General features: G+C 35.7%; 4 protein-coding genes across 9 annotated transcripts; 1 reads left to right on the plus strand and 3 right to left on the minus strand.

Moving 5' to 3' along the window:
- LOC102616790 (probable arabinosyltransferase ARAD1) lies at positions 1-4,691 on the minus strand. Of its 2 annotated transcripts, XM_052436982.1 has the most exons (10): positions 4,056-4,691; positions 3,799-3,972; positions 3,197-3,354; positions 2,938-3,085; positions 2,569-2,684; positions 2,349-2,487; positions 1,537-1,647; positions 1,225-1,293; positions 272-380; positions 1-194 (listed from the first exon to the last, which is right to left on the minus strand). In XM_052436982.1, the coding sequence occupies exons 1-10, from the start codon at positions 4,536-4,538 to the stop codon at positions 187-189; spliced, it is 1,515 nt and encodes a 504-aa protein (XP_052292942.1). In that variant the 5' UTR covers positions 4,539-4,691; the 3' UTR covers positions 1-186. The 2 variants fall into 2 exon arrangements, with proteins under 2 accessions (XP_052292942.1, XP_006478930.2); XM_006478867.4 differs by having other exon boundaries at positions 1-380; positions 4,056-4,689.
- A 495-nt stretch (positions 4,692-5,186) lies between these two features.
- On the minus strand, positions 5,187-9,466 carry LOC102617088 (TOM1-like protein 1). Its single transcript, XM_006478868.3, has 4 exons — positions 9,301-9,466; positions 7,845-8,383; positions 7,093-7,338; positions 5,187-5,895 (listed from the first exon to the last, which is right to left on the minus strand). Exons 2-4 carry the CDS (start codon positions 8,361-8,363, stop codon positions 5,473-5,475), a joined length of 1,188 nt encoding a protein of 395 aa, XP_006478931.2. The 5' UTR covers positions 8,364-8,383; positions 9,301-9,466; the 3' UTR covers positions 5,187-5,472.
- A 3,423-nt stretch (positions 9,467-12,889) lies between these two features.
- On the plus strand, positions 12,890-16,859 carry LOC102617576 (uncharacterized). 4 transcript variants are annotated; one of them, XR_008053000.1, is made up of 9 exons: positions 12,893-13,091; positions 13,827-14,137; positions 14,320-14,378; positions 14,915-14,974; positions 15,073-15,142; positions 15,296-15,365; positions 16,077-16,108; positions 16,401-16,510; positions 16,596-16,859. XR_008053000.1 is itself a non-coding variant. In XM_006478870.4 (8 exons), exons 2-8 carry the CDS (start codon positions 13,928-13,930, stop codon positions 16,448-16,450), a joined length of 546 nt encoding a protein of 181 aa, XP_006478933.1. In that variant the 5' UTR covers positions 12,890-13,091; positions 13,827-13,927; the 3' UTR covers positions 16,451-16,859. The 4 variants fall into 4 exon arrangements, 2 of the variants coding, with proteins under 2 accessions (XP_006478933.1, XP_052292799.1); XR_370786.4 differs by having other exon boundaries at positions 12,895-13,091; positions 16,077-16,103; XM_006478870.4 differs by having other exon boundaries at positions 12,890-13,091; positions 16,077-16,103; positions 16,401-16,859.
- A 270-nt stretch (positions 16,860-17,129) lies between these two features.
- On the minus strand, positions 17,130-26,349 carry LOC102617966 (protein TORMOZ EMBRYO DEFECTIVE). Of its 2 annotated transcripts, none has more exons than XM_006478871.4 (14): positions 25,748-26,349; positions 25,455-25,637; positions 24,974-25,123; positions 23,188-23,405; positions 22,738-23,020; positions 21,729-21,863; positions 21,416-21,534; positions 21,094-21,250; positions 20,472-20,718; positions 20,317-20,393; positions 19,343-19,462; positions 18,551-18,681; positions 18,313-18,487; positions 17,130-17,667 (listed from the first exon to the last, which is right to left on the minus strand). In XM_006478871.4, the coding sequence occupies exons 1-14, from the start codon at positions 26,042-26,044 to the stop codon at positions 17,311-17,313; spliced, it is 2,649 nt and encodes an 882-aa protein (XP_006478934.2). In that variant the 5' UTR covers positions 26,045-26,349; the 3' UTR covers positions 17,130-17,310. The 2 variants fall into 2 exon arrangements, with proteins under 2 accessions (XP_006478934.2, XP_006478935.2); XM_006478872.4 differs by having other exon boundaries at positions 25,455-25,573; positions 25,748-25,911.
- Between the last annotated feature and the right edge of the window lie 13 nt (positions 26,350-26,362).

A 26,362-nucleotide genomic window follows, 5' to 3' on the forward strand; every position in this document is an offset into this window, starting at 1 on the left:
TTCAGGGCTCAAAAGGTAAATGATTGATTATGTGGGCAATGTAACATACGAGAGTAAAAAAAAAAAAAACAGACGACTGTCAGAACAACCTTTTAAGAAGTTACAATATTATCCACAACTCGCTACAGCCAAATAAAATGAAGATGTGGAACTTCAAACGTGAAACTATTATATGAACATGCAGCCTTACAACCCTGTATGAAAGAATAATTTTAACTGTGAGAAAGAAGACGAGTAATTTTAACCAAAGATCAGGACAAGGAAGTGGTACTTGTGAAGTTGGCACGCCTGCAATCACAAGTGCATATGCTTCTAGATTCTTTCACTACACGCTGTGATCTTCGAGTGTGAAGCTTGATGTTTACCAACTTCCCTGCTATCTGTTGCCAGAAGGAAGACAACAATCAACTAATAATTTCATCCAGACATATTGCAAGATTCCACTATTTTTTGAACAATTCTACTAGCACTATGGAGAACCCCAGATTTCGGTTTCAGAAGCTAGGAAAAAATTATTAACGAAAAAAGGGTAAGATTTTGATTATCTTTTAATATAGCACTCCTTCCTAAGAGCATCCCAGAAATAATGAATATGATTTTGCACCAATAGAAGATATTTACTATTACAGCAATCTCAAAAAAGTCCAACTCAGAAAACTGCTAAGGCAGGAACACAAGAAGATCAAGACAGCAAGGACAGAAACAAACATGTAAAATAACAAGCTACAATGATTAATCAATACTAGGTTTGACATCTGTAGCTCAAAACAGTCAAAAGGTCTAGTGAATACTCACTCTCTCTATGGTCTCCAGAACAAAACCTGGGATTCATCACGTGGAATTTTTTTTTGTAGATTATAAAACAAGGTTTAACCATGAATCAGAGGGGTTCAGATGCCCAGCCAATCTTCGAAACTTAAAAACAGCAAGAATATTTTGTAGGAAAACAGCACTTGTCAAAATCAATGCCCAGCCTACTAGCAGTACAGAAAACCCCATATTGTTGGTCATCTATTGAGAAAAGAAAATACTTCACTGATTTTGGGGAAATACCTTTAGTTTCCTAAGGGGCTCAAGCAAATTAATGCTAACTTACTCAATCACATAAAGAGTGGCCATCTGGAATACTAACATAAATTACTTAAATGGCTTCATTTCAACACAAATGGAATAGAAAATTATACTGAAACCAACTATTTGGTTGCAAAAGCAGGCAGTACAAACCATTCTCCAAACCAAGTCTTCTGGACCCAACGGTTGAGCTGGACTGGAATACAAGAAATGCCTCGAGTACTGGGACAAATGAAAACAAATAATGTGACCAGACAAGTCATCGAACATAAATAATCAAAAGTATATAAGATATAGAAAATAATTAATCAGATGCATAAAACTGGCCTTCCCAAGTTCAATGTGGAAAAATTGTTAGAAACCAGGATCCTATAAATGCATGTTCACATAACCATTTCCGAAGAAGTACATGTAGCAATACTGCTGCATAATAGTAGAAATTAAGTCATCTTCACAGTCACAAACCTGTACAAGATTTCTCCGCATTTCTCTTATTTGAGCAGGGCTAATGCCTCTTAAAAATTTCAAAAGATATCCCGGCTGTGTAGCATCACTGGAAGAAACAAATAAAGCTATCTGTATGAAAAGAAAGAGATGGAATACTCAGCAACTGATCATAAAGAATGGAACAAAGCCACGTTACCAAGCACTTATGTTTCATAATGTAAATGTTACAAACTGGCTTATGAATCAACAACAAATACAAAAGGCTGGTCCATCTTCAAGATCGTCAAACATGGATAATTCACTCAATTAATCCTACAAGAATCTTGTCTGATTCCGAAATTGGTCATCTCTTCACTTGGTGAAAGAAAACCATAGAAGTGCTTTGACAATCTTCGCAAGTCAATCATTTTTTTTCAACAACATCATATCACTTCAAACAGAAAATATTTGATAACACTTTGATGTGTCCATGTAGCTAACACTTTAAGTCTGGCTCTTAAAAGTAGGCAATGACATCAAGTGACATCCTTTTGAGAAACAAGAAGAAAGCAAACAACAATCTGAACCCTTGTATGTCCAAAACATCAACTTATGCCAGGTACTGTCATATCCATAACTTTCCATTAACCATAATAAAATATCAGAAAACCCCATGCCAGTAATGGAAATCTGTTTTATAATTCTATATCACAACCAGTTTATATATCATTGGGGTTGCGTACAACTTATTCCACCATTGGGGCTTAATGTATCCTTCTAAAATATATCAATTATCTTAACTTTTAGACAAAAAGGAGATAACAGTACAAGCTTTAAAAATACACACATACCTTCCTATAATCGAGGATTCCTTCAAAAGGAAGCTCCAATTCGTCGCTGACAATAACGGGGATACATCCACTGACAATAGCATCAAATAATCTAGCAGATGATGGAGTGTCACCAGCAGGATTTAAGCAAAAAATAGACCTGATGACAGCAAGCAACTTGAATATTATGACCAGGTACAATCTCCAAGCTACGCAGCAAAAATGAACCAACTTATTTTACCTGCGCATGCCATTTTGAGCAGCTGCTTTCCCAACTTCTCCAGCCGTCCCCTCCTCTATAACTACGCCCTCAGCACTGCTTAATTCAGCTACAAGTTTAGCACGAATTTTTCCTCCCTGAAAGTAAAGCTAAGATGAGGGAGTACACAACAGAACCTATAGATGCAGTACTGACAATTAAGCGTATTTTGAACAAAAGTAATAATCGGAAACAAAGTGTTTTTCTGCCCCACAGCAAATGAAAGACATCCTAGCCCATGAAATAAGAAGATTATATTATCAAAATCACCTGATTAAACATTGATATTAAATAACAAAAAGCGTCCATCAAAAATTAAAGAAAATTGCTTCATTTGGCCAAAAATCTTACCGCATTTCTTTTAAGCCGTCCGCGGAAAAAAAGTAACGTGCTTCTCTTTGATTCACTTTCTGATACACATTTGACATCACAGAAATCAACATTGGGGACATAAGGAAGAATCAGGTCCTTCTCCAGTGAAACTTGTCCTGGCTTGTACCTAAAAGTTCAAAAACAATCACGAATTATCAATTGCACTGAAATGATAAATGAATCAAATCCAAAATGAAATGCGCAAATTATTTTTTTCCAACTCAGGTCATATAATTACCAGTTCCCAGTGGAGTCCATATCCGGTAACAGCCATATTGCATTTTTCATATATCTGCGAACAGACTTAAAAGACCAGGGATGATGAACTGGAAGTATGTGATCCCTTCCTTCAGATCGTTTCCATGCAGGCTGATCTGTTACCCACTTCAGGGCCTCCTGCAGTCACATGCAACAGTACATTAAATTGTTGCAACTTGTAAGAACCTCCGTATCAAATCCATCCACAGAAAGGCCATACAAGAGATTCATAAAACTATGAGTACAAGCCACATATTGAAGAATTTGCAAACAAAAAAAACCACAAGAACATCAATTTCAGGAAAAACGCTGACAATATGACTGCATTAAAATGTTCTCATTCCAGAAACTCAGGCTAGGCCCCCATATGATCCCAAGTATTAACTTCCATTTCTTAATACCAATAAGGTCTGCAGAATTCAACTTATAATAAATATTTTTCACTTATGACAAAGCCCACCTTGTTCCCCCCCCAACACAAACACAAATTGAGAATAATCCTCCTCTAACATTCACTGGAACTGTACAGTAATACAAACAGGGAAAGCAGATAATGTAAAAACCTCAGAAGCTCACTCACACCCTATAAAGAGCCTTGCACTGTTGCTTCTCCAGCAAGAAAAAGCTGATAGTCGTGAAGAAAGGGATGTAGAATAAATCCGCCTCCTCCTGGAGGCGAACCCTAACGACATTCTTCAAAAGTCTCTCGGATTCCGGAGCAATCAAATCCGCCCAAAGCCAGTAATCGATGGAATGCTGCAAGAGAATACACATTGCTTGCTTTCAGTCGTAATAACAGAATAAAAAAGTAAAAAAAAATTAATTAATTAAAAAAATACCTGCTCGATTAAACGATGAACGGGACTACCATTGGAAGTTAAATTAGAAGTGTCCTTATAAGTATTCCTAAACAGCCAAAGCAAATCGTAGGTGAATTTCCTCGGCATCTCGTACACGTAAACCCTAATCGGCAAGCTCAACGGGTAGTACGAATCTTCGTTCACTCTTTGCCTCTCAATTTTAGAAGCCACGTCGTCGAACTTCCGGACGACGCCGTCTTCGGTAAGTGAAGTGATGGTATCGTCGCGGAAGCGTTGGGATGTTTGAGCTAGGAAGCGTTCGAGGGAGGCCGCGAAGGAAGTCTCGGGTTTGGCGTTAGGGGTCGGGTACGGGTACGGGTACGGGTCGGAGTAGGAGTTGCGGGTGACGGAGAAGAGGACGAAGAGGAGAGAGAAGGCGAAGAGGGAGAGCGTGAAGAGGAGGATTTGTGATTTGGCGTTGGATCTGGCGATGGTTAGTGGAGTTTGTTTTAGTAGTGCCATTTTCGTTTCTGAATCTTCTTCAGAATTCAAATGCCTCTTCTGGTGATTGTCTTAGTAATAGTAAAGGTTGAGATACAGCGAGTGCTAGTGAAGCAGAAAGTGACTGCGATCTGTTCTCTCTTTCTCTACCATATTAAAGGACAAAAATGGAAAATAACAAAACTTTGGAGTTAAATAAGTCTTTAAAAAAAGTTGTGGTTAGCACCGTAACCCCATTGCCATATTTAAGTAAATCAACGGTGGATCCCAATTAGGTTGGGGGTACTCTCCCACAGCCCGGGCAAGACTCTATTGATCATGACGTAATAAATATTAAAATCATTTATCCGCCTTGATATTATAGCGAATTTCCATTCTTATTTTCTGAAATTTTGAATTAATACAAATATAAATTAATAAAAATTTAAAATCATAATTATGTATTCGCTTAATCTTTTACTACATTACTTGAATTTTAGGAAGTGCAATTTTAAAACAATTGTGTATATTTGAGAATGTGTAACTTAAAAAACATTAAGAAAATTGAATCGACATTCATTTTGCATCTACCAAACTGCACGCTCCTCCAACAAACACAAAAGCAAAGCAAGCACTCCAAATTTCTCTGCAGTCACTGGGAGAGTAGTAATAGTATTAAAATTACAGCCATTGAAGAAAAGACAAGCCAGACAGCTTAAATATATTGTCTGCGATGAATTCTTAGATATATATACCTCTTCAAGCAATTATGCAACCAAATCCAAATATGAATTACTTACAGAAAATTCAGAGACAATGAAAGTTATACTTCAAAGAGAAGTACACAACCGTGTTTATGATGATCATTAGGATTTTGAAATCAAACTTAATTGTCTTCAAAACCTAAACAGCCTGGCACCCACATCAGGCACCGTCTAACCGCCCTAATTTATGAAATTGAATTGCATACGGCATCTTAGAAGCTGATGAGATCATCTTTTGGTGGTTGCTGCTTCTTCGAGTCATGTCCCCCTTCAGACGTACCCCCGCCTTTCTTACCAAAGATCATCTCATCGAGATCATCCATCATGTCATCGTTGCTTGATCCGTGGGATCCACCTCGAGAACCTGCTGGTTTTCTAACAAGAGCATCTTCTTTCGCATGATGAGGTGAATCATCAGGCTCAACTGCCACTGGAATCATAGCAGGTTCTGGCTCAGCAGGGGCCCCTGATGGTTTCTTCAGCTCCTCATACTTGGTGAGAACTTTCTGGATCTCATCATTCACATTCAAAGCTTCAAAGAGAAGGGCCTCATTATCCCCTGCAGTCTCAATTATTCTCTGGACAGTGAATTGGGACTGACGACACTGTTGCACTAGTGTAGTTGTCAAGTCATCCTGCCAACAGCATCATTAAAATCTGATCATTATTTTGTTCTCAAGAACACATAAACATTCCCAAGATTGACAAAGGGTTGCGCCCTAAAAAGAATAGGATTGACAAGGAAATAGACATGCGCATTGTAACGACTGAAACTTAACTATTACAGAGTAACAAATAAGTCAAGTAATAACAATCCACAATTTGTAGATCACGTGGAAGTCAACTGTCAATAATTATATAATTGATTGACAATCCACCGACGCATTAGTCAATATATGAATAAAAAGCGGTCTAGTACTCCCATTAAAATGAAGGATCTGCAGACAGCAAAATGATCGTTCCAAAGAGTGAAAATGAACATCGGTTATAGGTCCAGAGCAAGAATGGTTATAGAACAACAATTCTTGTAATTTAAGAAAAGGGTAAATTTCACTGCACACCCGAATAAATTGACTATCACCCCCAATATTTCAAAAAGTCATTAGCCCACCCCAAGCCATAAGTTTTTATGCTAAATTTTTCTGTCGACCAAAAAATACCCATCAACATAAATTTAATTTTCTTTTGCCCTTTTTCTCTCTCTTCTTCTTTGCCAAATACTCAAACCCTTTTAGGCTTATTCCCATCTCCCAAACAAGCAAGCTAAAGAAAAAAGAATTTAGCTTGCAGCTCAGATGTCGGTGGCCAGCCTATCAGTAAAACAGCTGTCGAATGACATCATAAATATATTTCTGAGGTAGTCTTGCCCCAATACACCTTTAAGTTTTTCATAGAGCTCATGACAACTGAGCAGCAGGACGTTTTTTACGAAGCAAAACTGAGAATCCACTAACTATCAGGTTGGAAGAAGACCTTGATTACTTGGATGATAAATATGTCCAGAACGTTTTGGTTGAGACACCAGACTTGTATAAAGTCAATTCGACCTTTAGTTTGATTTGCCATTTGAAGCCAAAGGTACAGCTCCAATGGTAAGGAGAGGCTTTCCTAGGGCTTAGATCCTGGGTTCAAGCTTCAATGGGTGCGTGAGTTAATAATAATAAAAAAAGATAAAGTCAATTTGACCAGCTGAACTTTGAAATAATGTGAAATGATAACTACTAGATGAATACCACATGTAGGTCTAACTGACCATATATTCAATAAAATTAGAAGAAGGAAATTCATAAACATAAATACAAACAGACAACCTGTATGATATTAGGAAATACCTGTAAAGCGTCTTGTTGGGGTGAGGATGATAGAACAGTTGAAAGAAGCTCGATACTGTTTCTTGCAACATCAAAGGCTTCCTTTGTTTGTTCTTTGGTAAAGCTTTGCCCACGAATATCACGCTGAATCTGCTCAGCAAGAGTAGCATCCACTTCTGTTTCTGAAACTGAACGAGGAGGTGTAAAAATAGGCGCCAAGCTCTCATTGTCACGTCCCGGAAACCGGATGCCCCGTGATCTTAAACTCTAATACAAAATGCAATACAAAGAAAAGCTCAAAGTTATAAAACCTGAAATTATCAAGAATACAAACTTATTCTGTAAAAGAACACTACACCAGAACATTTGCCTCGCACACAAAAATTTAAAAGGCAGTTTATCCAAACATATACAAATTGGATGTCAAAAGACTGCAAATTTGGAACTTGTAGACACAAAATGAACAAGATTATCAATACATTTTAATCTCCAAGCAATATAAACAAATTTCCCACAAAAAAAAAATTCAATAATATTTTGTTCCTTTGTATCCAAAAGTGACAAATTTTGACTTAAAACATTTCACTACATGAATTTAGGTGGGAAAACATCTCTTTATAAACTGTGACTGGAACAATCACTGGATACATATACATCATTCTCCAATAAAAACCAGTGGGCAATTTTAGATAACATTTAAAATCATTTGTTTCCTATCCCATTTTTACCAATAAATCAAAGAATCAAATTCTACACAGAAACTACGCAGGTACCTTGTATGTTTCTTCATATACGGGCAAGTATCGAAGTTCGCTTGTGGACTCACCCCAAGCTTCAATCATCACCAAAGCCTTGTTCCTATTATTGACAACAGTTTGAGGATCATCAATCAGCTTGACCATTTCATCAAGAACCCTCTCAGCTGCCACCTCGGAGAAGGCCTTCTCACAGTTTTTAACAACTGTTTCAAGCAGTACCAAGGCCAAATACTGAATCCTAGGGCTCTTCAACATGATCCTTTTCTTTATGCCACGGATCAAATCAACACTGCTGATTTTCTCGGTATTGATCATGTCACAGAGATCGAGATTCATGGCCCAATCAGGCTCCTCAAGGGCCTCAGAGGTGGCATCCTCAACAAGTTTTTCAACTGGGTTTGGGCCTTGGAAGAGCTCCTTCATCTTGAAGCTCATTTGGCTCATTCCTTCACTCATTTTACGACCCACTTCAGCCCCTCCAATCTTGAGGCGTTCACCAAAGGCACTAACTTTCTCCATCAAATTATCACTCATCTTTGCAACGGTTTAAAATCCTACGACAAAAATTTTTAAATTGTTATGCTGGCAACTGAAATCTATACATGCCATCAAAATCAGAAGAAATACTATCACATTATTAGAGGTAAAGCTGAAAAGAGGAAAGAAAAGAGAAGGATATTTAAAACAAAAAAGATCAAAACTTAGTTTCTTCTCTTTTCTTTTCTTACTCCATAACTTCGGAAGCAAGCAGAAAATTTCAAAATAAAAATAAGAGTAAACACTAGTCCCCATAACTGCTAATAGGTACAACAAATACAAATCCTACAACATAATTTACTTATCTTAGGGAAAATTCACACTTCACTTGAGAATTAAAATTCCCAGCTCCTCTAAATTCAATGACAAAATGAAATTCATCATCATATTATAAATTGCAAAAGTTCACAGCAATTGAATCAACAAATATAAGATTTTCAACTCTTCAAAGCAATCATGCAACAAAATTATCCTAAATCAAACTATAAATATTATAGACTAAAGAAAAGCTACTAATCTTTTTTTAAAAAAAAAAACTATATCCCATCTAACCCCTAATTTGGAAATCTTAAAAATTCCCCTAGAATTTTAAGAAACCAGATCTGTTCGGCTACTTAAAAAATGAAATTAGTCGTCAACGTGTGTTTGCAAATATTTGTCAAAGTTCATGTGACTTCACCAGAAGCTAAACATCATATTACAACTTATTTTCTTTAGCTTTCTCGGCAACCAAACAACCTCAAATGGCAATTATAAAAAATTTAGTTAAGTTCATTCGATTTTTTTTTTTTATTTTCTCATCAGCTCAAACAGCAAACGAAAGGAACTAAATTGATCAGATCAAAGAAAGAAATAAAGCAGAATTTATGAAATTGTTTTTGCATAATGGATTAAATGAAAATCAGAATAATAATGATAATAATTATTTTATTACCTTTAAAACTGAAAATAGAGTTGTTGAGTTGAGACGACGCCCAACGACTCGGTTAAGTTATTGAACTTTCTTGGAGTTTCAGTATCTCTCATATACGTTAGGCAAAATATAATTTATTTTATAAATCAAATTTTTTTAATTATTAATATTATTATTTTGGGAAGATTAAATTAATTTGTTTTAGGCAAAAGAAACCGCGTTTCTTTTGTTTGTCACAAGTCCACGGCACAGCATCATCACTGATGGAGCTTCACTCTGTTATCTTTCCTCAGTTTATATTAAATAATAAAATATTATCTATAAAAATTTTGAGTTTCTTCCAGCATTGTTGTGCTATCCCTTGGGATAATTATTAAATATTATGTTGACATAAATTAACTATAGCTCTAATTTATTTTTATCAAGTTCGATTTTTAGGAGATAATTTTTTTTTTGGGATAAAATACTATAAATACATGTTGTATTTATTTCTCTTATATTGTAGACTGGCATAAATGTTTCAAATTATTCTATATATATTTTTAAATTAATATGTGACTAATGTCAAATATTAAGAGCAATTTTAATGACATCTTGATTATGCAATCAAATATTGTACTAATAATCTAATTTTGTTACACTCTGTATAATAGTATATTATAGATAGGTATAACTCTAAATAATATTATTTTAGCTCAAAATGATATGACCAATTTTGTAATTAATACACGATGGGTCTCTACACTCAGCCGAGGTATTTATGGTACGTTTACTAATTTGTAATTAGAATGGATTAGAAATTTAGAATCAAAATGAACTTGGAATCGAAATAAGTTGAAATGGAAATCAAAATAAGATATTTACTTAAACCGTAGAAATCGGAATAATTTGTAGCAAGGTTCTAAAATGTCCTATATTATTTATTATTATTATTATTATTAGTCATAATAATTATACTTATAACAAAAAAAATTAATAACAACAACAACATGATGATGATGATCCATTTAAAATAATAATAATAATAATATAATACATCATCATCATCATCATTAGCAACAACAATTGGCTATGAAAAGCAACAAGAGTGAAGACCGACACAAGCCATGATGGCAGCAAGCAGTAGCAATGGCAAGAGGTAGTATCGGTAGCGAGCAACGACGACGACGACCAGCAGGTGCTCAACAATGACATTAACAAGCAACAACATCAACGGCATCGATTGTGTAGGTCTGATTTTTTTTTTTTTTAATTTTCATATATTCAGATAAAGGATTAAATAGGAATTATAAGATTTAAGTGGGATTAATTTGGTCAGTTCAAGGAATAGAGTTCTGATTCTCAATTCCCCCCTTAAGAACCAGAGCTCCAATAATCATTCTCAAATTAGTGGGTTCCACACCAATTTGATTTCCATTCCTTGAGAAATGTTTTATTCCGGAATTTTAAAGTGCGGGAACATTTGAAAAAACATATAAACCGTGTGGTTTAAACGTTTTAAGTTTTAAGCCTTTAAATTTCTGCGGTTTTAAAGTTTTCCCGAATGTTTTCCGCACTTTATGATCCTGGATCAGAAAACTACTATCCATTACTTCATCTTATTTTAGAAAATAAATAAGTTGTTGATTCCAGTTCATTAATTCTCATTCTTATTACTAATAAGTGAACACACTATTAAATAATTGTGCCCTACTTAAAGTTAATGTTGGGTCACTTACACCTTGCCCAAAGTAAAGTGACACTCGTTTATTTCTTTCTCTCGTTCATGCTTGTATTTAGTATGTAAAACTTCAAGTTTGGATCAAGATAGTAGTGTGCTGAAATTTGAATCAAGTTACAACGTTAGAGAATAAGGTTGGCAATGAAACGGGATGGGACAAGATTTGCCAATCCCGGACCTGTCATGTATATGCAAGTGAAATTAAAAAAAAAAAATGTCTCATTCCGACCCCTTCATATTTTTGGGGAACAAAAATCTGTCCTAAACTCGTCCCATTTAATATTCCGTCTCATCACAATATCCCGAACAATTCTGAATGTAAACAAATAAATTTTGACTTTTTTTAAATAATTATAATTCAATATAGTAAAAATCTTTAATAAATACAAAGTCGAATAACCAAATATTAGTTTTATTTTGACTACATACATGTTCGAATACGATTTTATGCTAATATTTTTTAATTACTTGTTTGCATCCATTACACATTAATATTAAGACTTATGCTTCAAAAGCTATAAATTTGGACAACAACCAACTTTATCCGTGTTAAAATATCAAATAATTTAACAATATAATAATAAACCATACCAACAACTATGGTTGGCAATGAGATGGGGTAAGATGAGAATTACCAATCGCGGTTTTGTCCCGTATACATAACCATAATAAAAAAAAAAATGTCTCATTCTCATCTTTTTATCTTTTTTTAAGATTAAAATATATTTCAATCTCATCAAAAAATAAGACAGGATCCCGCAGGATCCCATCTCACCACGAAAAATTGCCATTCCTATTAGGAAAGAGCCGAACCAAAAGGCAGCAAGGATCATACATGACAAATTAAGGCATTGACCTTGCCACTGTCTTTCAAGTATGTGTTTAAACGGAAGTGTAAAATTCTGGGTCTATATCTAAAATAATCTAAGTAGCATATCGATAGTTCATCAAAATTTGTTGAAATTTGTTTCTATCAGTTCGAAAATATGCTTTAGATATAAAAAAAAAAAAGAAAAAGAAAATCCTACAACACTGGCAAACTCAAACCATCCATAACATTTTGAGAGCATTTGCTGAAAATTAAATTTCTTATAAACATTTAATTCACTCACAAGCTAAGTGATTAACTTAAATCGGGGTCCGATTCCTGATTGAACCAACAACACATTGGTCATCGATCCTAAGAATGAAGGACAGTGTCTATGCAAGTACAAGGGTCCAGAGTTCCTTCCTCTAATGCAAAATGAGAATAAAGGGCTGAGATTGAGTTTTATCGGATACACGCACGTCGTGTGTCAGTACCAGATTTATTTATAGTATTTGTGTAGTTTTTGTATTTTATGTAAATTCCAGTCAAAGTCAACAGATGTCGGGTGATGAATTCTTCTGTTTGTCATCGTCACCGTTGGATTAACTAGTAACCTTTGTCCCACCAACACGCAATGGTCAATTTATTTTTTATTTTTATTTTCTGAAATGATGCTCAGTTTATTAAAAAGAAAAAAAGAGCAGCGGGCTCCACAGTCGACCGCGACGGTGCATTTACAATTTTTTTTTTTTCTGATAACTTTCTTTAAATCTACGCATGAAAATTAAATTTTTTTATATTTTAATTTATAAATACGTTCGAGAGTATAATTCAAATTAATTCTAAATAGTGAATGTAAATTACCTTACAAAACTGATTTTAAACTGATTTTTTTCAAAATCTTCTAAATCTAACGTTCAAAACTGTTTTTAACTTTTTAACACAGCCTGGATGTCAACTAATGTGCAATAATGATATTTAAGTGCCAAATTCCAATTGATTTGACAGCGAGAGTAACCGACACGTTAATATTTTCATAATAAAAATATGAAATTAAGCCCAAATTTCAATAACACTAAAATGATGTTTAAAGATACGGGCTGATGGGTCAAGCCGGCCTCACCCGACCCATTGTTACCACTAAATTCAAACGGACTCTTAAAAGTTTCCCCATCACCTTCGTCTCATCTCAAGACGGCGGCTCCAGCGCCTAAAACCCTCAATGTCTGCGTGAGTTCAACGCCGTCCGATCAACAGTCCGTCAGTTGCGTGCAGCTACTTAAGGTTTCTTTTTTTTTTTTTTTTTATTTCTAGTGTGTTCTCTTTCTTCTGTAGTTTTTACTCTCGATTAACAAAAGTATCAATTTAGAAAATCTTTGGAACACAATCATATCAATGTAAATTTCAAAATGATCCCTAAAATATAGTAATTTTTCACTCGTTTATGGACTGAAAAAATCATCATTTTTGTTCCTGTCTTTAGTTTCTAACTAGTTAATTCCATTCACAAATGACTTGAGCAAAGTATTTAATTTTGAATGCCATTATATTTATTGAAATGTGGTACTTGATCAAATTGCCAGTTTAAATTAAGAGTGATGCTAGAGCTTCAAGCTCAACAAACTGGTGCGGGATAACGGTATTGGTTGGATGAAAGCACGAAACAATGGAAATAAATCATGTGGGTAGCCATATGGTGTTTTCATCTGATCAATGCTGTTATTCCATGTCAGTTTATAGAAAGAGTTTCCACATTTTGCAATGTTGAGAATTCGAACAATTTAGTAACTTAAAACTTTTAAGTATTAATTAAGACAAAGTAAATTTTTTGTATGAGGCTGTGGAGTCGTTATTATTTTCAGCGCAAAAAGAAAAATTTAAACATTTGTTAGTGCAATCTATAAAACTAGGTTTGTGGTTGCTTGCAATCTAGTACATTGGATATACTAACATGTGGATATGTGTAGAGTTATTGATATTCTATTATACTGATGTTCCATTTTGATCTGGCTTTTCTAGGTAGGCTTGTTGTTGCATACATATGGTTGATTTGCTGTCAGCTTCTAGCTTGATTTTGGCCGAGACTTAAGTACCTGCTGGGGTTTTGTTTGGGTTTGGGAATGATGGATCTGTCATGGCTGAGCACCATCTTATTTGGAGCTGGATGCCTTGCGTTTGGATATTGCATTGGGAAAGGTTGTCCTGCTTGTTTCTTTGTTTCAGTGAGAAGAGCTAAGAATGCAGCAGTTGCTAATGAAAACAAGAAAAATAAGGCCAAGGAACCCCTTGAGATTGAAAAGCTGGCTGATATTCTAGATGATTTTAAAATGGTATGACTTCTTCTTTTCTCTCAATTGACACGTGTGTGCTCTTGCTTATAGAGAGAGCTAAAGATCTTGGCAGTAGTCCCCAGTTTAGAACTCAGCGAACATGTTCAAGGGATTTCTGGGTATTTAAAATTTATCAATAAGTGGATACTAAAGGTCTATGCTGTGTCCTGGATTATCTGCAGGTTTTGGTTGTGAGAAATGATCTTAAGATGGGTAAAGGGAAAATTGCTGCCCAGTGCAGGTAACTATTGTTTTTACTCTTTAGATCAAATTTTGTGTTTATTCTTGTCTTTCTTGGTACAAGCTTTGTACATTTATATCTAATATTTTTAACTATTAGGTGTCATGGGAGATTAGCACCCATCAACCCCCCACCCTATCATCAGATGCTTCATATCGTACGTGCCTGCTTGAAAATGTTATCACTGTTTAATTAATTCTTTAATCAATGAAATTAAAATTCTTTATTTGTAGCATAGAAGATGCTACTGTTTGTGATAATTGGAAGAAGTGCCAATTAGGCTGCAAATTGTGTGAGTAGAACTGTTAAGAAAAGAAGTTGGCCTCCTTACTGGCAAGTAATCCTCTCTTGATTTTATTGGGAAGAAAAGGGAAGGAGAGTTGGGGGGGAGGACTGAGGAGGTTTCACTAGTGTGCTAGTGTGGCAAATACATTGACCTTGATGATCCTTAATTGTCATATTATTTTAGATTTTTTTACTATTAAACTGCTTTTTTGCTTTGATTAACTATCCAAATCTGTCCCTTCTTTGGATAGTCATGCAACTTTAGGTCTCTATAAAAAGGTCCTCTATCGGGCTCCAAAAGCTTTAAACAGGTACAGCCGCACTCTAATCTGGATTTATAGCACACTCTGAAATATGTATTTTGCTTTCTTATTCTTACTCTTTTTTATTAAATTTTGTCAATACACAGGTGGGAGATGTGTGCACAACCAAAGGTGGTGCTGAAAATCGAAAGTGAGGAAGATATGCTAGTTTTGCAAGTTAGTATAGCTTAAAAGTCCTTCCTGTGTATTATTCTGTGGTCTTACTTTTCTCTTTTTTGGCTTCGGTTGTAGCTTTGTTATGGTTTATGCTCTTTCTGTTTTGTTTATCTGAACTTGTATTCTTAACAAAAATCTTTTCTACATTAACAGGAAAGGGCAAAATCACTTAAATTGCCAACTCATATTACAATTGATGCAGGGAGAACACAGATTGCACCAAGTGAGTGACATATTATTTTATTTAATATCTTTGGTCGATTGAGATTGATTGTGCTTTTTGGTTGATGACTAATTTTCATGTGAACCAAATGATTTGACAATTTTCTTTTGCTTGATTGTGTAACTAGTCTCTCTCTTTCACAAACTCATGTTTTTAGTTCTCTTTTTCCTCGTTCCTGGCCTGTAATCAGGCCATAATAATTAATAAATCTATGACAGTTGGTGTGGTTAGCCAAAAGTAGAATTCAAAATATGGGCTTCCTGATGGTAATTATCAAGCCATAGTTAAAATTATGCTCTTTGTGAAACAGTGGTAGATCTGGACTTTACATTGGGAAACGGAGCTGGAAGAAAATGCATTGAAGAAGTATAATTAGAATGTTGATACAATAAGAAAGCATATTTATGAACTATAAGTTGTGGTCATTATTATTAATTTCATGCAATCTGTGCTCTCAGATATTTGGTTAAGTATGTTACTTATGAATTTATATGCCAAAAGATCATTGTTGTTTGCTTTTCACTTCCATTGAGATCTAGAAAAATTGATACCTGTCCTACTTCAGTCAGTGAAATTATTGTGTATTTTCGTATTTTCATCCTTGTCTTTAACTTTTGTTTTCCAGTTTCATATACAAATATTTGCAAAGTCCAGTTTCATATTTTTATTGTTTCATGAACTTACTCTTTTCCACATCCTTCTTTTTTTCAGATTCAAGGACAGTGATGGCTATTCTTGGTAAGGTCAAACTTTTCGGTCGGTTATCTGAGCTTTTAGTTTTGTTTCTTGGAGCCCCATGCTTTCGTTATGATTATTGTTTTCATTATCTGTGCATGAGTGCTAATTTTGTGGCTGATTCAAGATATCCTGCTGAACATTACCTTAAATTGCCAGTTTCTACCTGGTTGGTAGTATAAAGAATAGTACCTTTGATAAAGTCATTTTATAGCTTTGGCTCAAATGAATAAATCTATGAATAAAGTTTATATTTGTTTTGCGGTTTTATTGATATATATTGACAATCAATTTGTACAGGACCCGTTGAAGTGGTAGATGATGTAACAGGTGGACTGAAGCTTTTGTAGTTGCTTTTCCCAATTCAAGCTGATTCCTGGATATAACATCTGATATTGGAGAATGATAAGGTGATCTCAGTTACTAGTGGTAGATGATGTGACAGGTGTAACAGTCTATGTTTACCGTGGAAATTTTCGTCCATCCTCTCTTCAGATCCTTTAATCTGCTCCGTGCACAGCCACATTGGAAATTCATTTCCGTTCATTCAATTTTCAACTGCAATTTATGATGATGATGAAAATATTTAGCAATGAACTCAGTTGATAATAAGATTTTACAGAAAGTGATGTTGAGCATATCAGGCCAATGAACTTTCTTGGGGTGTGCTGAAAGTTCCTCTAAGATATTTTCATCAAACATCCAATATATTTGACTGGATTCCAATTTTCAGATATGAAATTGCTGGTTCATATTTCATATGCATTCGGCATTTTAGCTGATATTCTATAGACTGACAAATTGTTCAATCTCGTTTTACTTTAACATATCATTAGAGTTCAACAGGTATAAGTTTATTGTGCTAATATCAGAAACCATCTTCATATTTAATTGAAAGTTGGGAGCCTCACAGACGCTTATTCAGTAAGAGTATTTCCGGTTTGAAGCTGTTATGGCATATAAATTTTCTTCCTCAGTTATGTAATGATGTTTCTTCAAGGAAATTAAGGTTTATGTTTGTTAGAGAAGTTTGTAAATGTCGCCTATTATAACCTACTCAGTAATTTTACAAAAACAAAAATGGCATAGAATGCACAGAATTCGTGAAGGCAACCGGGAAAACACCTTCAATAATTAACTAATAAAATACATAACAGGCTAATTAGTTATAAACTAACAAATACAGTGGCAAAACATCTCCGCATTTTGTTTATGCCTGCAATGATATAGCCGCTGCATTTGTCTGATCAGCTCTCCTTTCTTTCTTATGAGAGCTCTCTCTTGATTTGTGTGATTTTCGTTTCTTTGAAGCAGTCTTTCCTTCTGACTCTATTTGCTCCTTCGCGACATTTTCTGTTATAACCACATCATTAGCATCCTGGTGGACGTTAGAGTCTACCAACGATTCGGCCTTCACCTCTCTTGCTTCAGTATCTGGTTCGATAACTGACATTCCTGTTAAAGTATAGTCCAACAAAAATGTACTCCTTACAAGTCTATCAATCCTGCTGAAATGCCGTTGAGTGTATGGAATGAGGCCTTCTAGAACATCGGAAATGCCTTTTATCTGCAGTCTCACATCAAACTAATCAGGATATACACAATCACAAGCTGCATATACAGTAGGGCTAAGGGAATATTTTACACTATAAATCAAATTCATTCAGTGGTACAACTGCTCCTTTTGCTTGCCACTACTATAGGAGGGAAAAAAAACTGTAAAATTATCTTATTCATCACAAAACAATGCATGAATTTGAGTAGTGACGGCAAGGGGGATTGAGATATCGGTTTGTGAAGCTAAAAAGCAATAATGCCCTTCATCTACTTCCAAAAAAAAAGAGGGGGGGGGGGGGGGGGGGGAGGGAATCAGGTATGTCATTTCTCTTAATTTGTTTTTATGAGTCTTTTCCCTAAGCATTCCTGCAAGGATGGTCCGAACTTAAAATTCAACACAAAACTTAACAGTGTGTTTGTCACATACAACTGATAGATAAAGACCCAAAAATGAAATATTCAATTTCTGCATCCAATATCTAGCCTCTTAAAATTTAGACACCCAAAATCTTAAAAGCACCTAATGGAAGTTTGATTAAGTATTAACAGACAACTCTCCAATTTTCTGTGATGTGTTTATTTCTTTATCCCGTAAAACTTGTAACAATAATAACAAAGAAAGAAATAAGATGAGGAATAAATAAAACACAATCACCTCAATAATCTCTGTAGGAGGATGGATGTTGAAAAGCTGGAATAGCACAAATTGCGCAACATGACACAACTTTGGCTTTGTATTCCATTCTCGAACATACTCAAGAAGTTGACGAATCTCTTCCTTGCCCAGTGCATGAAGGGCTTTCTCTATCTGAAGTTCTGCTTCTCTCTTCCTGCAAATCACTTTGCTAAGAAAAAAGCAACAGTACAAAGAAAATAAGAAATTTAGTGCTCACCTGCACACACTGGCAAATAACTCAAAAAGTTTATGAGGCCTGCGAAGTTCAAATGCTACTTGGATTGCTTTAGTGTAGTCAGCATCCAACACAGCATTTTCTAATTCCTGACCTCTCAAAACCGCTTCTTCCTGCTCGACGTAAAGATAGATACATCCAATTGTTATTATTTAGGTACTGCAAACCTCTATTGTCAAAAGATTACTAAAAACACTAGATATAATAGCCAGAGTGATTACGGGCAAATTCCACCTAGAAACTTGACTAGAAATTGACAGAACAACTACAATCCCTGATAATCAGATATCAATATTCCAATGCAGGTAATTGCCAAGGTGATGCATGGACCCACAATACGAAGAAACAAATTACTTCCTAAACCACAAAAAGTACACTACGCTTTCATAATAACTAATTAGCAGGCAAAAAACTTGTCCTTGCGCGAAGGTTAGGTTCAAGTTCCACAACTGCTCCTGTTTTAGTGGGGCAGCTCTAACACTAAGGACCCAGCTTTAATCTACTAAAAACCACTTCTTGCCATGGTATTTCCTTTCTTTCTTGCTCAGAAAGAAGTAAACACCGACTTATTTTATAAGGATAAGTGTCCGAGCTAGGCACACCCGATGTGCATAACTAACTCACCTTTGGGTCCAAGTATGATCACCATAACAAACAAAATACAAAATTAAAGACACCGGCTTAGAGAAAACTAATCCATCATCTGTTCTATATGGCTTAGACAAGCAATAAGGCACTGAAACAGTGGATGAAACAGCGGATGAAACAGCTCACCTCTTTTCGGAAAGCTTCCTCTCTCTCAGCAGCAGTTGAATCATGCCACAGATTAACAAGAGCATCACTGCCACCAGTTGCAAACATTTCTGTCTTCTTCCCGACAGCCAAGGCCCAAATCTGCAAACCACTTTCCTTATAAGAAAAAGAAAGAACAACAAAATTCTTGTGGAGAGAGAATATGATATACAATGAAACTTTGGACAAAAGGTTTTAGCACAATGAACAGGATTATGCTGGGAAAGCAGAAAGATATCCTATCTTGGATAACATTGAAACAATTCTATACATTTAGGAAGGGTTACTTTAACAAAAAATAAACAACAACAATCTCCCAGAGAAAATAGTCCAGATTGTTAACAACAAATACGAATTTCATAGAAAGCATATTGAATGGCATTCACAATTTAAAAAGAGACTCAATCTAAAACAAAGTGTATTTTCTGAAAATATAACCATCCAAACATCTAAAACACTACAGGAATACCCAGCCAGAAGTTTGAGGTGAATTCAAAATACTTATGGGATCACCTATCCCTAACCTAACCAGTTGTCATTCCACAAGTTGCCGTGAGGTAACCCCAAGTGTGAACTATACACATGTTCATTACATTGTATAGCATCCCGATTGCACAGGGAAATCCTTCAATGTATTAAAATATATGTACTCCATGTCAACCAGTTACCAGAACTCAGCATGTATGAGACACGACATTGTAACAAAGGACAGATCACCAATTAACAGAGAGAGATAGAGAGAGAAAAAGAAAGGAGGAGGAAGGGAGAAAAGTGAAGCACAGATTACAACACAGACTTAACCTCTTACTCATTATCATGCAAAAATCAACAGAAATGCATAGAATTTACTGAATTTTGAAAATTGTATTTTATAAGATCTAAATTAGTAAGATAGCCATACAGAATAAGGAAAAGCAATGATGGTAAGTATAATAATAAGAAAAGAAGTTCTGCACCTTGTCCTCGTGCTTATCATATGTGGCAATACATTCACCAGTTCTGACTGTCCACAGTTTCACCAGACCATCGGCACCTAAAAATAAGATTATTGAGTTCGTTGAATATGACACTTAACCAAGTCAGGTCAGCATACAAAAGTAACCCTCATTACCACAAGAAACAATTTGGGCCCCACGAGTCAGAAAAGAAGCTCTTAGTACACTTGATGTGTGCCCTTCAAATGTTTTTAAACATGAACCATCAGATATCGACCACATCTTAATCGTTTTGTCACCAGAAGCTGTTATAACAACTTGATCAACTGGTGAAAACTCGACAGACCAAATCCCTCTTTTATGCCCTCGAAAAGTAACAACAGACACCAGATCTGGAAGCCTCCAAACACAAGCAGTGCGATCCTGACCACCAGAACAATCCACGCAAAGGAGTAAATCAACTTACAAGACCAACTTTCATATGAGTGTGCGTGTGTGTGCAAGCACAAAATCCTGTGAGCCTAAGTAACTGAAAATTGTTCAATAATTAGTAAAATTAATCGCAACTAATGGAAATCTGTCTTGGCATTTTCATAAAATTGCTTCATAAAGATCTGGGCATTAGAGGTGAATACATGGTTCTGTTTCCTTGTCTATTTATTTATTTACTATGTATTTTCTTGAAAACTTTTGTATTCCATTTGTAAACTTCGAAAAAGAAATGCAGCTAATGAAAAACCACCATTGGTTCAAAGATTAAAAAAAAAAAAAAAAAAAATCTCCTCATAAGCTACTGACCTGAGAACCAGTGCAAACCAAACTATCATTTGGTGCAACAGCCAGAGAATTTATATCTTTACCATGAGCAGCTACTACTGCTTTAGCTTTCAGGTTCATCGGCTGTTCCGCATCATCTGAGAGACCATCGAAACTCCAAACCTTAATGGTATGATCACTGAACCACAGGTGAATATAGCTAACTTAGAGACAAGTTAAAGCGAAAAATACACATAAAACAGTAAAAGAAAGGGAAAGAATTAGAATTGTCCAAATTTCAGCACCATCTCACATGACAAGAATTTTATACAGAGAAAAGGTCAAAGCAAGTGTAAGTGCTGACCTACTGCCACTAACAAGAAAATTTTGCAACTTTTTTGAAAAAGCAACTGCTCCAACAGCTCCCATATGGCCTGTGCCCACTCCAACACAACATCTGCTTTCTGAATCCCACAACCTTACCTGTAGAAAGAATGGAATCAGATACTAAGTAGCGGAGTACTTGCAAGAGAGGGATACACATATGAACTGAACAACAAAAACAGCTCAAGCAAAGTAGATAGCAAATGAAAGCCATCTTACTTATGGCTGGAGGCAATCAGAGTGCTAATGACAAGCCCAACCACTTTATGACCAAAAGAAGGCAAGGAACTTACACTATTGTCCTTACTTCCCGTTACAATGAGGATTTTTCCAGAACTCAATGCACAAGTGTCAAGGCACAAAACAATTTCACTATGGCCTGCCAATACATAGGAACATGACATGGATGAAAGATCATACACTTGAACCTGCATGTATATGAATTCAAAATCATTAGGAACCAAAACCTTGAAATTGAACTGGTCAAGCATTATGCAGGTAATAGGACAAGTGAGATCCAGGGAATTTTTTTTTCCTCACATCAGAGGCAATAGCGCCGGGGGGCTCATCTATATAGTTAATAGTTTATTTGTAACTGTAAACTGTTCATTATGCAGGTATTAGGATAAGTAATATCCTAGGAATTTTTTTTCCCCACATCTGAACAACATACTACTCAATATTAGCACCAAGGAGATGATCTATACATTTAAGGATTTTTTTGTTAACTGTATATTGTACTTCACTTAGTATTCACCGCATCAGGAAATATCATCCACCATAATGAAACACTAGCTAAAGAGGAATAGGTTTGCACATAAATAACAACATTTTGTACAAAATGGGAGATAAGCGAAGATCAATAAATAATAAATAAATCCTAGTATAAAACTACAAAATTCATACATAATTATGTTAAAATAAAACAACGAAAAAAATTCTAGAGAAACCTATTTTACATTTGCTTACAGTCACTTAGGAGAGAGGCAGCCACATAAGAAGAAGGAATTCTAAAGTAATAAGACAGATATTTATCACGCATACATGGGAGCTACTTTGGCACAAATGATGAACCCCTCAATACATATTTATCAGAAAATTATGGACAATAACAATTAAAGACACCCGGCACATTCAAAAGAATATGGTCGTAAAAAAATTGTTCTTTTAAAATTCAAATTCATAAGTAACAATTACAGTTAATATTCAGCATATCTGAATCATCCACTCTCAAAATATCATAACTTGAGATTATTTAAGTTTTAATTAAAATGAAAAAGGAAATAGTCTGAGAAACATTACCTGTTCAATATTAGTAGCAACAGCAAGATACTGCTCTTCCTCCCCCAAAAATTTCAAATCCAGTATCTCCTCATTATACCCTACAAGCCTTTTGCTCAGAATCAACTCCATTTTTTTTTCAGGAACTTCAACTGTGGTATATAAAAGAAGCTGCTGATCAGCAGTCACACAAAGCAGTCCTTGATTTGAAGGAAGCACGGTAGCTGCAGTAAAGCCCCTTTTTGAGTCATCCATCTCAGAGCTAATGGTAACATCTGAGGACTTTTGTTCATATAGGCATGCACTGTCGAAATTAACAAAACCAAAATCTAAGAAAAAATATGAAAACCATTTATGTAAAATGACACCAGATTATTACTATTATTTTGGAGGATGTAAAACAATCCCCTGATAAATAAAATATTGTGTATGCTAGATATTCCAAAGTAGTTAATAAAAATCACCCTTTACCTATCTGCATTCCACATGCGCACGATCCCTCGTTCACCGACAGTGATGAAATGAATTTCTAGTGACCTGCATTTTTTCTTTATAGTCTGCTGATTGTATGAACTTAGAAATGAATCAAAAGCACTCCCAGGAGGAATGGCACACACAGCTTCAACCATCTCATATGTTGGCACAGTCAACTTGCAACTGTAGTCACGAAGGTCCCACAAGTTTACAACCTGATATAGAAATACATTAACTTTTGGTTGAAAACTTAATCTTGCATAAAAGATGATAGCTATAGGAGAGTCCACTTTTATCTAGGCAAATCTGTCAAATATATGAAAAATAACAGCATAGAAGCAGAAGCACAGCTCAACGTAACAAGATAAACTTAAAATCTTCAATAGTTGGTTAGCAAGTTCAATCGGGGATCTAAGTTCAATGCCCTATGCAGGAAAAAAAGATGCCAGATAACAAAGAGATAATATATTGTCAGCAAAATTAGGGAAATGTACAAGAGTAAAATAAACATGACAAGTTGACAAATCATTACTGAAAGGGAAATAATAGAGTGCATAATTGCTATTCTGGATGTTTTCAGAGGAAATAATAGAGTTCTATTAGAATGAAAGGGAAAGCGATGCAAAAGCGAGCCCGAAGAGCACAAGGGCTACCTATAGACTACACAAATTAAAATCAGCATTCCATATCCCAAAGTGTACACCAGTCCCAAAATTCACAAAAAAATGATGGGAGCCCCAATAAAAGCATCAACCCAAAATTCTTAGAGACTAAGGCCTAAAAAGTAGCCAAAAGAATGTTTAAGATGCCTCCTTCTGGAAGCAGCCTTCTCCTTCAGTCGTGACCATCACAGTATTTACATGTCAAAACTAGAATGACCATCTAGGTCAAATAGTCGTATTCTTCTAAAGATGCTGACTGCTATGCGCCCAGACAACCTCCTCCCAAAAAAAAAAAAAGGACTGACTCTTACTCTCCCAATTCAGGAAGACAGAAATCGACTTCATCCAACCAAGAGGGCATGGGAGTTTTGGATGTCCGAAGGTCAAGTTAAGTAAAAAGACTACCTACCTAGAAAGAAACAATTTGGATGAATGAAGACACAGCATTGTGAGATATTATGTAACTCAATCAGAAACTGTCAATTCACAAGATTTACTGTCAAATTTCACAAGATATCCCAACCCCCCCCCCCCCCCCCCCCCCCAAAAAACATATCTTAAGGGAGGGAATCTGGTTTAGTCCAAGCAAATATTAAAACTAACCAAACCACCCATCTATTTACTTGTTCCATGTATACATGCAGACATCACTAAGGTGATAATCCTCAGACTTTGCATAATTCATCCTCTTCGCTATCAACTACACTAATATTAACCAAAAGAAAAAGGTCTGCATGTAAAGAGGAAATCCATTAATTTAAAGGCTTGGAAAGGCAACGAAATTGATTTAAGTTTGACGCAGGATTTATAAGCTTCCAAAATCAAAGCAATTCTGCCCAGCTTCCCATGCGCGATCTACATCCAAATTCACAGCCAATCATGTGCTTCAAAATAAACCCATCAAATTGAGTAGGTTGATGATTCCATTTCAAATCTCTATACAACATTTTAAGGCTAAAATGAAATCAATAGAGATCCTAAAACATTTTCTTAGAGAAAGCTGAAGTACAGATAAATGCAAAAGCTGATCTTCCAGATGTATAACATAGATGCAACTAAACAAGCAAATCTGCAAAAAAGGGCATTTTTGCAAAAAAGATAAATAAGAGATTGAGCCTTGCCTTATCTCTTCCAGCACTGAGCAATGCCGATCCATCACTAGTTATAGCCATAGAAGTAACTCTTGAGAAATGCTTATCCAAAGTTGCAACACATTTCTTGGCTAAAAGATCCCAAACTCGCACAGTTGCATCATCACTACCAGAGAAAAGCTGCAAGCAAAGATCATAAATCAGCTTTTCAAAAACACTAAAAAAAAGGATGCTAAAATGAAGAGAAAAGAGAAGTATCTGACTTATATTTACAGTAAACCCTTCCATCAATTTGGAGCATCTTGAGGAAAATTTCCAAATTTTCAAAGCACAGCAAATTTCTAATTCAGACACTAGATTTAAGAAAGTAAAACAAGCATTCAAGCAATATAAATCACATTAAATAAAACAAGAATAACGATTTGAATTAGCTACCATTGTATATAACTTCGTGATGAACAGAACAACAAAATAAAGTGTGGAGGTGAAATATTCTTACAGAGCGACTTACAAGAGATTTATCCGTGTCAGGATGAAACAAGATACTACTGACAACTCCCTTATGACCTTTGAAGTAATGAGTGCAAAAGCCACCATCGACATCCCAAACAAGAACTTTCCTATCAGCTCCTGCAGTAGCAAGCAATCCACCGGATGGGTGACATGCCATTCCAATTGCAGGACCGTCATGGCCCTTTGATGCCATAAAATAATACAATTCAGTACAAAAACATTTTCTTTAATTTTTTTTTCAGCAACCAAATGAATTCAATCTCTTCATGGAACAAATGTAAGAAAAATTACCTTCCAGGAGCGCAAACATTTTAGTGTTGATAAATCCCAAACCCTAATTTCCCGACTGTGACCAGAAGAGAAGAGCAGCTTATCGTCGGGACTAAGGGCCAAGGCCGTGATTGTATCCGACCCGCCTTCAATTGTTGACTTTATGGAGGCATTTGATAAGTCCACAATGTTGATAGACTCGCCGCACGCACACGCGATGAATGAGCCGTCCGATGAAACCACCAACGGCCCACCGCCATAGAACTGTTGTAAGACAGGTTCGCATCCGTAGCTCTTCTTTAGTGGTAGGGATGCCATTGCGGACCCGTAAACTCAAGATTACTCTTTTATCGGGTCAGGACTGAAACCCGGATTTTCCTGTAACGAGGAGAGCGACAGTGACCTGCGAATCAATGAGCCTGTGGCTACTACGACGCTTAGGCAAATGGCAAGCCACGGACTGCGCAGCGACTGCAGCTTGGGACTTGGGGTTAGGGTTTAGGGTTTAGGAAATTAGGAATTATCGACAATTTTCTCTCTCTTTAAATTTCATTAAAAGAATATAAAATAATTTAAAACGGGCGGGTTTGAGTTTTTACGGGATACGGGTAACACCCGCGTGTATAATAATCTGCA

Source organism: Citrus sinensis, chromosome 3 (genome assembly GCF_022201045.2).
Source record: "Citrus sinensis cultivar Valencia sweet orange chromosome 3, DVS_A1.0, whole genome shotgun sequence".
Taxonomy (NCBI): domain Eukaryota; kingdom Viridiplantae; phylum Streptophyta; class Magnoliopsida; order Sapindales; family Rutaceae; genus Citrus; species Citrus sinensis.